The following is an 8838-nucleotide window of genomic DNA, read 5'->3' as shown; positions in this document are numbered from 1 at the left end:
CATCCGATTTCCACATAATTCCCGAGTGCCTCCCCTTGCAGCCGAACACTGTACCACAATTTTAAATTCCCAGTCTGGATGTGCGCCAAGTGTCACAAAGTCAACGGATTTGGAACAAAACTTTGATCCGCTCTATTTCGCACATCCGGACTCCGATTTGACTTCCGCTTTCGCCTACGGGTCCGTCTTGAACTCTATTTTCACATGAGCACTAATATTGACCAGAATACCCTTGTCATTAAAATGACCAAAATGCCCCTTAAGTATGTCTTTATCACGACGTTTTCGCATCGAACTCCGTAAATGAGACCTGAGAAAGAAAATCAAACAAATCATCAGAGTAACCGCTCGAGATGGACTAACTAACCCGAGTTAAGAGATTCAGATGGGACATTTTCATGTCTCATCAGAAATCGATTTGCTACAACAACTTCATATTCTATAATTTTCTCCATATTATTTCTTTGAGCCAATTTTGAAAACTCCTCATATATAGTACTCACCCACCGAACGCAACCCTTGTCTACAGTTCTGGTAAGTCATAAACAGGTGTTGTTGATAATCAGGGGGTAAGAACCTCTCCCTCAGGTTTTCTTTGATAGACGGCCAATTCTGGATTGGAGCTCTTCCTTGCCCCACTCTTTGACGTTGTAACTGATCCCACCAAACATCAGCACTTCCTTTGAGTCTACAAGCAATAATGTTTACCATATGTTCGCCAAGAACAGTATATGACATATTCACTTGCCGCTCAACCTCATGTAGCCAATCAAGGAACTCTTCGATCGACAAATAACCATTGAAGAGTGGTATTTCTTCCTTGATTTTGTATTCATCGTAATCTCTACGCGGGTATAACTGGTTAGGATAATAGTTACCTTCGTTTTCTTCCTTGCCAGCATATTGTCGAAGTGGTTGCGCTCTGCCTTCGTTTCCGTTAACAGCTTGGTTGTGGGTGAATCCCTCAACACGTTCTCTGTTAATAGGTTGCCTAGGGTTTGTATTGACATTTAGGTTGTTAATCATTTCCATCACTTGGGATAGTTGATGACTCAAACCGTCAATTTTTACCCACATAGCATTGTTACCTCGTTCACCACCGAGGGTTGTGTTTCTAACCTTGTCTTCTGCCATTAAGTCAGGAGAAACCTCGCTCTTGATGCCAACTGACGCAGCGGAAAATTCCGAAAAGAATTAGAACTCCGTCTAAAACTTTTAAAACCTAGAAAAAGCCTTTAGATCTCCGTCTTAAGACTTGTAGAACCAAAACTAATAAGATTAAACTAAAATACTGAATTTTATTGATCAACGTGAATTGAATGAATAAAAGAACTCCTAGATCCCTCTTATATAGACTTAGGGTTTCCTTAACCTAATCAAACTCAAATAACAATTTCTAATAAATAAAATACTACTTTCCTAAACCTAATCAAATTCTAATAACAACTTCTAAATAAATAAAATACTAGAATCTAAAACCTAAAAAGTTTCCTGAAAATATAAAAGGCCAGCGCTTTAGGGAAAGCTAAATAGTTTCCGGGGTGTGAAGACTTGGTCAAAAATTGGTCAATTTTGTTTGACAATTTTATTTTGTAAGTTGTTAGAGGGAAAAATAAAAACATCCACCTCACCTCCCTCCATCTCACCTCTCTCTCCACCTTACATCTTCTCTCTCTCCTCCATCTCATCTCTTCTCTCTGCCCCCTCATCTTCTTGCCACTTCACCGGCAAAGGTCGCCGGCCGGTCAATTTTCCGGTCGGCGACCTTCAAACATAAAAAATAAAAAAGTTTTTTTTATTTCATCTCTCCTCTCTCTAAAAAAAATATATATGTTCATCTCCTCTCTCTCTCTCTCTCTAAACTCCGGCGAAGGGGGTTTCCCTTCGCCAGAGTTCGTCCGGCAGACTTTGAAGGTCTGTTGGAAAGGTCTGTTCCGGCAGATCTGGAAGGTCTGCCGGAACAGACCTTCAAGGTCTGTCCGAGCAATTCTGGAAGGTCTGTCGGAAAAGACCTTCATGGTCTGTTCCAGCAGACCTTCAAGGTCTGCCGGACGAACTCCGGCGAAGGGAAACCCCCTTCGCCGGAGTTTAGAGAGAGAGAGAGGAGATGAAAAAAAAAAATTTTTTTTTTTTTAGAGAGAGAGAAGAGATGAAATAAAAAAAAACTTTTTAAAATTATGCTATAACTCAAATAACTATTACAAAATTATTTTAGACGAAATTACTTAAACACCGTTCAGGATAATTTGGCAAAAAGAATTCCACTATAAGTTGACATTTTTATATGCTTAGGCGACAAACAACCATTTGACTTTGTAAAGCTGTGAAAAGCAATGATTGAGCAGTAATTTGGTTATTTTACCAAAACAGCTAATCATGCTTCTCATCATTAAATTTTTTGTTAATAATTATGTACACCAAGTTCCTATCCAAATTTTGATGATACTCTAAAACGCGGCATTCTCCGGACTCCAGCATGTTAAGATCCTCCTGATTAAATGTTAGAGAGATCTATAAGATACGATTATATTATCAAATGCATACGTGGCTCTATTCTATCAAACATTTGATATCAGTGGTGGTACCTAATTTGGACTAATAATTAAGACCCCATCACGTTTCCTTCTTCTTTTTCTCTCTGATTGGTAATTGGTTTGCTTGTGTTTGAATTCAGCAGGCATATTATTAAAGATTGGAAGGAAGAAGAGAGAGACTAATTAACTAAGTTCTCTCCCTCTCTTCTTAAGATTCTACTTGTTAATCTGATCTAATCTTCATAGAGAGAGAAAGAATAGAGAGAGAGAGAGAGAGAGAAAAACTTAGAGATTGATGGGGAATGCTCTGAGGTTTCTACAAGAGAATTGTTGCAAGCCAGAAGCAGCTCATGGATCACCACAACCATTAGGTCCTCATGGTACAACAGCTCAGGGTGTTCCAGCTCTAGCTCATGATCTCTTTCACTTTGAAATCACCTCTCAGGTTTCTTTTATTCATCAAAAAGTCGATCGCCTTTTTTTAATTAAATTCCATCTCAATTGGTTCATTAAATTAGTAGTGGGTGTTAATCAAATTTGAATTTTTATGAATTTGAAGGTGCCTGAAGGACTTAGTCAACATGTTGTATCATCCAAGAAAGCTCAGGCTAATTGGTACTAGTACTAATTATTTCTTCTTCATTTCCAACTCTTAAATCCCCTTTGTACTACTATAATTAGAAACGCTAGATCCGATTTCTTTCTTCGATTCTTTTTTTTTTTATTATGTTCCATCTTGTTTGTAAATGGAAGGTACAACAAACTATCAGAAGCATGGAAAGAGTCAAAACCATCGCCGAAAACACCTGAAGAAGCATCGAGGCTCATCATTCAGACATTAAAGAGACACAAAAAGGCAGATGTAGAGGTACTTTTCTAAAGAAGTATCGTCATCTTAAATATCTTATGTTAACATTTTAACAAACATTTATTAATTATTTAAGGAGGATTCTGTTTCTATAGGGTCTATTAATCTTCTATGGTCTTCCTCTTCCCCAAAATCTGGTTGAAGTTCCTACCCAAGCTCCTACCGGAGCTCCTCCTCCTCCTCATTCACAACCTGAAGGAGTCAAGTTCGAACTCCATACTTTACCCGTGAGTCAATCTTCTATAACTTTGTTTATAATGCTGAATAATCCTAGAGTCAGGTACCCAAGTTTTATAATGCTTTCCCTCACATTCTCTTTGACAATGCTTTATTAAATTGCTAGATCGATACAAAAGCAGTGGCAGATGGAGATACAGTAACTGTTTACGTTAACGTCACAGACCCTAGGGAAGCACAATGGCTTCCGAAGGCTATACAAGTCGCAGCAGCACAACGCTCAAAGGCACGAGCTGCTAGAGATTATCAAAAGGCAGATGCTTTACATAAGAACATTGTCGATGCTGGTTACAGGTAGGTTCCACCCTCTGTCATAACTTGAGCTCTCATAGACACTTGGTCTCCTCATACTGAACTACAATTGTACTTGCATTCTATGTTATGTCATATAGGGTCATAAGTGGTGAAAATAATGAGGAAATTCTTGCCCGAAAATATCGTATTCGATTAAGGTAATTCTAAGTCTTTTGTGGTTTGATTCATCTTTCCAAATGATGAAAATCCAAATCTTTGTAAGTCTTTTGTGACTGGATTCATCTTTCCAAATGATGAAAACCCAAATCTTTCAATTCTAATAACATTCTTCTTGGGTAAGAAATCAGGGGTATCGATGCGCCAGAGAGTGCAATGCCATTTGGGAAGGAAGCCAAAGAAGAGTTGGTTAAGCTCGTTGTCGGGAAGTGTTTGCTCGTACAAGTTTATGATGAAGATCGTTACGGACGAGTTGTAGGAGATATTTATTGCAATGGAAAATTTATACAGGTACCATTCTCGTAAACAAATTTCATTTTCATCAAATATTCTGAGTTGCAGATAACCTTGATACCTCATTTTTGCTCTCAAATAGGAAGCAATGCTTAAAAAGGGGCTGGCATGGCATTATGCAGCCTATGACAAACGCCCTGAACTTACATCAGTGAGTAACCAGCATCCTCTTGGATTTTTGGTAGTAACCCTTCTCTCTCTTATTTTAACATAAATCTACTTTTCGGTTTAGTGGGAGAATCAAGCTCGAGCCGCTAGGCGTGGACTTTGGGCGTCTTCAAACCCTGAAGAGCCATGGGAATGGAGAAAAAATAGGCGAAATGGTAACTGATATCTTGGCAGATACGAAACTCCGAATCTGAAAAAGTGAAATTCCATTCCCTTGTAAAATTCAGCTTGGTTCAACTAAATAACCACAAGGAGCCAAAGGATAGGAGTTTCCTATTTTTAGCAAAAGGCTTGGTGAGACAGAAAAATGACCAACTATTTCTGTATACTGTATAACAAATGAACCGAAGATTTTTCAAGTGTAATTCTTTTATTTTCTTTCATGTCCTTTCTTTGAGGCTGGTAAATTTTCTTAACCAATTGAACACCCATAGTTTCTTGCACATAAAATTAAGATAGCTGAGAGGAGAAATACACTTTCTTCAATTGATTGGCGAATAACATGCATCTGTTCTGTTTTATGGTAAGAAATAATAGCAACAAAACCCAGTTACCACTAATTGTATACAAATTTACTGTCGAGGTTGCGGATAAGAAGTACCAAAGGAGGGAAAAAAGAACTTGCAGAAAAGTTCAGCAGCCTTGAACTTGTGAGTTTCAGATGAAGATCGTAAATTCGTAAGAGAACTCCGAGCAGCAGATACTGTAAAAGAAGCAAAGGTGAACAAATCAGTTAGTCCACAACATCAGTGTCTTAATCAATTCGAAAATGACATTAATCTTGAAATCCGTATTTCTTTAGAAACAAGAACAGTAATGATTAATTGATTTAGAAAAAGGGTTACAAAAACATCAAATCGATACAACAGTAGTGACTAAGTAATAGTAAAAATTGCCTCCCAATAATGTGTGAAATCTCTACGAGAAAGGAATAGATGCCAATTGCTCTTCTTCTTAGCCCAGAAAAATACAAGAGAAAGAATAGAGGTGACTATGTTCTCCCAATTACTCTCATCTACCTTGACATTCCACAAGTTATAGCCTTCCATGTACTCCACATGATCGAATGTCGGAGTAGAAACCAAAGTTTCATTGCGGTTTGAGTGAATTGGAAAGTCGCCCCAACCCTGCAGCAAGGTCTTGATGTCCCTAGGTGGGATCCTGATGTTAGCAGTCTTCAAGAAGTTCCATACCTTACAGTTCTCCTGACAGTGTAAAAGTCTCGTTGGTTCCCCTTCTTAATTGTATGATAGGCGAAAATACTCGGTAATAACACTCCCAAATGATTCTGTCTTCTTGTATTGAATAACACGCAAAATTACTAGCGTCTTGTTTGCTTGATAGAGCGCAAATAATTGAGAAACAACTCCTCTAGAGTATCTTTGGAGGTCCAAGCATCCTTCCAAACTTAATTCTCTTATCATCTCCTACTTGGAACTTGACAAGTTTGGAGAACTCCTTGTGGCGATTATGGACCCCCCTCCACGGTGCAGCCGTAAGTCTGTCTAACTTAGTATCCCAAGCACACCATTGAAGACTGTATGTTTCGTTGATAATTACTTTCCAAGACCATAATTTTCCGAAGAAAATCTCCATAACCATTTATCAAAAGGGCTTAAATTCATGAGCTGCATATTCTTCATACCTACTCCACCTTGATGAAAAAGGTTTAGAAATTAACTCCAAGCAACCCAATAAATTTTCCTCTCTTCCAACTTGTCATGCGATAGAAAATTTTTCATCTTTTAGTTTCAATAATATGGACCATTGATCTTGGCATGGAGAATAAAGATAGACAGTAGATATGCAAAGCCACTTGCTTTAACGAGCCCAAGCTTACCTCTTCAGAAAGGGACTAACGTTTTCAGGCAGATAGTTTTTTATTGATCCTTTGAACCGCCTGATCCCAATGGGAGTTCAACCGATACACTCACCCTAGCGCAAGACCCCCGAATGTAGATGGGAGATGGTCTACCCAACATCCAAAATGATCAGCCTAAGTATGAACCTCCTTCGCTGCACTTGTAAGGAAGAGTACATCTTTGAGCTTCGAGATTTGAAATGTAGAGGCTTCCAAGAAGAAGAGGGTAGTGTCTGCAAATTGTAGATGAGATATCGTAGTACCATTATCATTCACATTAGAACCATTCAACCATCCTCTCGACTCGGATCTATTGACCACAAAAACTAAGGACTTCACCCACAAATCCATACTTTTTCAAGTGCCTTGAAATGGTTTCAAACCACATAACCACGAACATTGAGTACCTTCCAGTGAAAAATGTATAATGCCTCTGCTACAAGGATAACCTCAAACTAACAATTTCTATGAATTTCCTACGCATTAAATGTAAACAACTACACTTTGAAGTGTAACCTTGTTTTCAAATTTCATGGTTATGAGTTATGACACATTAACTCTGTCATTTCCTCGCCTGTTACCTTAATGATGCTTCTATATAAGAAAACAGAATACATCTTGTTCTTTTGGAATCTCAAATAACAGGGAAATAGGCAAGTTTGTTCTTTCTACTTCTCATTTAAGTTTATTACGGCTAAAGACAAGATGACGGTCTTCTCTATCTTAACAGATTACAATAACAAGGAAATAGGAAGTCAGAGATCCATATTTGCGTGGTAAGAGAGAATTTAGAAGGAAAACCCTCATAGATCATATGCTTAATAAAGAATTACTAGAACAATTTCCAAGGAAATGCAACTTGTATCAGGCAACCGAAAACAAAATATCATCAACTGCAGACCTTCAAACACATTTTAATTCAGGAGATGAGTACTGTTTCAAGATGTTCAGTGTTTAGGGTTTACAAAAGAATGATGTATATGGTCAGTGAGAGAAGGTGTGGGAATGGAAGTTCCAGTGCAGTTTAGAAGCGAAAGAGAAATGCAAGTTGAAAACAGACAACATTGAAACAATATAAGCTTAAAGTTCCACTTACCAACTTCATAAAGAATACCCTATTTCGGTTTGGCCTTTGTCTCGTCTGAATCTGAATCACTTGCATTATAACCTAACCAAAGAAGAATTAACAATAACAGAGTAAACCACTAACACAAAATTCAAAAATGAAGACAAAAGCTGATAAAAATGGAGATGATATTAAAACCCTAACCTGGTATTTTGTAGCTGACCTTCCAAACCGTTGAGCGACTCTTTGAAGCTATTGACATCCAAGCCTTTCCCTGAAAACACCCCAAAACGAAAAGAAAAAGAAAATCTAAAATGCCAAAAACCAGAGTAAAAAGATTTGATCTTTTCTTCATCATTCAAAATGAAAACAGAAAATTGACCTTCTGGGCATCTTTGGTAATTCCATAACCGGCGTGGTACATCTGACCGACGAGGACCTGCATTCCAGTGTCTCCGGCCTTAGCTTCCTTGAGTGTATCATGGAACCACCGTCTTGCACAATCAGAAACCACTTCCGACAAAGGCATACGGTTTTGCCTCTCCATTTTCAACTTCAATTTCTCTGAATCCCCCAAGTTATTGTCTGATTTGGATGTTTCCGGCTTAAAGACTCTGTTTACAGACTTGGGTTTTGGGCGTTTTGAACTTCCTAGACTCTCAGCTAGAACCCTAGATAATTGGTGTAACCTAGTTGAAGATGGAATTGATTTCCCCATAAACAGATGATAATAATAATAATTGTTTGTTTTAGGAACTAGGGCAAGAGAGGAGGATAAGATGATTATCTATTTTCTTCATTTAGGCTAAACCCAAAAGAAAAACCTAGATTTGGAACATGGGTTTCCTAGAAATGGAAGATTAAATCCCTTACTCAGAAACTGAAATAATTGGCAGGAAGGGTTTGTATGAGCTTGCCTTGAAAGATGAATTCGGGACGAAATAACCTCGGGCTTTCTAGATGAAGATCCACAGTTTGGCAGAAGAAAGTAGACCAAACTTTAGCGCCCTGTGGGTCGCCGCAACTTAGCGCTGCTCCATGACATGCGCTGGGCCCCGTTTTAGCTAACTTGCCCCTGGTGCAGCTTAGTACAGGCTTACCTGCGACCAACTTTTTCTATTTAAGGAGAATTTATAGGCAATGTTCAATTTTTTTTAAATGTTATTACCATACAAGTGTACTAAAAGAAAAAGTACATTTTTCCATGTCCTAATTCTATTCTTCTTCCGAGTCTATTTCGCTAACTTGTCTACAGGGGAGTTCATCTCTCTTTTGGTATGTCTGAATAAGACGCTATCAAATCTGCTCTTGATATCCAGAATTCTTCGGATATGTATCA

At 38.2% G+C, this 8838-nt stretch overlaps 2 protein-coding genes across 3 annotated transcripts; one reads left to right on the top strand and one right to left on the bottom strand.

Moving 5' to 3' along the window:
• Positions 1-2634: 2634 nt before the first annotated feature.
• On the top strand, positions 2635-4955 carry LOC147557787 (putative 38.1 kDa protein). The gene is made up of 9 exons (XM_086659372.1): positions 2635-2979; positions 3094-3149; positions 3288-3402; positions 3498-3629; positions 3746-3933; positions 4032-4091; positions 4242-4401; positions 4487-4555; positions 4637-4955. The coding sequence occupies exons 1-9, from the start codon at positions 2830-2832 to the stop codon at positions 4733-4735; spliced, it is 1029 nt and encodes a 342-aa protein (XP_086515498.1). The 5' UTR covers positions 2635-2829; the 3' UTR covers positions 4736-4955.
• A 77-nt stretch (positions 4956-5032) lies between these two features.
• LOC147557786 (uncharacterized) lies at positions 5033-8599 on the bottom strand. 2 transcript variants are annotated; one of them, XM_086659374.1, is made up of 4 exons: positions 7882-8599; positions 7704-7773; positions 7530-7601; positions 5033-6666 (listed from the first exon to the last, which is right to left on the bottom strand). In XM_086659374.1, exons 1-3 carry the CDS (start codon positions 8215-8217, stop codon positions 7549-7551), a joined length of 459 nt encoding a protein of 152 aa, XP_086515500.1. In that variant the 5' UTR covers positions 8218-8599; the 3' UTR covers positions 5033-6666; positions 7530-7548. The 2 variants fall into 2 exon arrangements, with proteins under 2 accessions (XP_086515500.1, XP_086515499.1); XM_086659373.1 differs by having other exon boundaries at positions 5033-5275.
• Between the last annotated feature and the right edge of the window lie 239 nt (positions 8600-8838).

This window comes from Eschscholzia californica, unplaced genomic scaffold (assembly GCF_041429995.1).
Source record: "Eschscholzia californica isolate CP2 unplaced genomic scaffold, dmEscCali1.0.p SCAF_2, whole genome shotgun sequence".
NCBI lineage: Eukaryota > Viridiplantae > Streptophyta > Magnoliopsida > Ranunculales > Papaveraceae > Eschscholzia > Eschscholzia californica.
The sequence above is the reverse complement of the archived record's forward strand: the minus strand, read 5'-3'. Positions and strand labels throughout refer to the sequence as shown.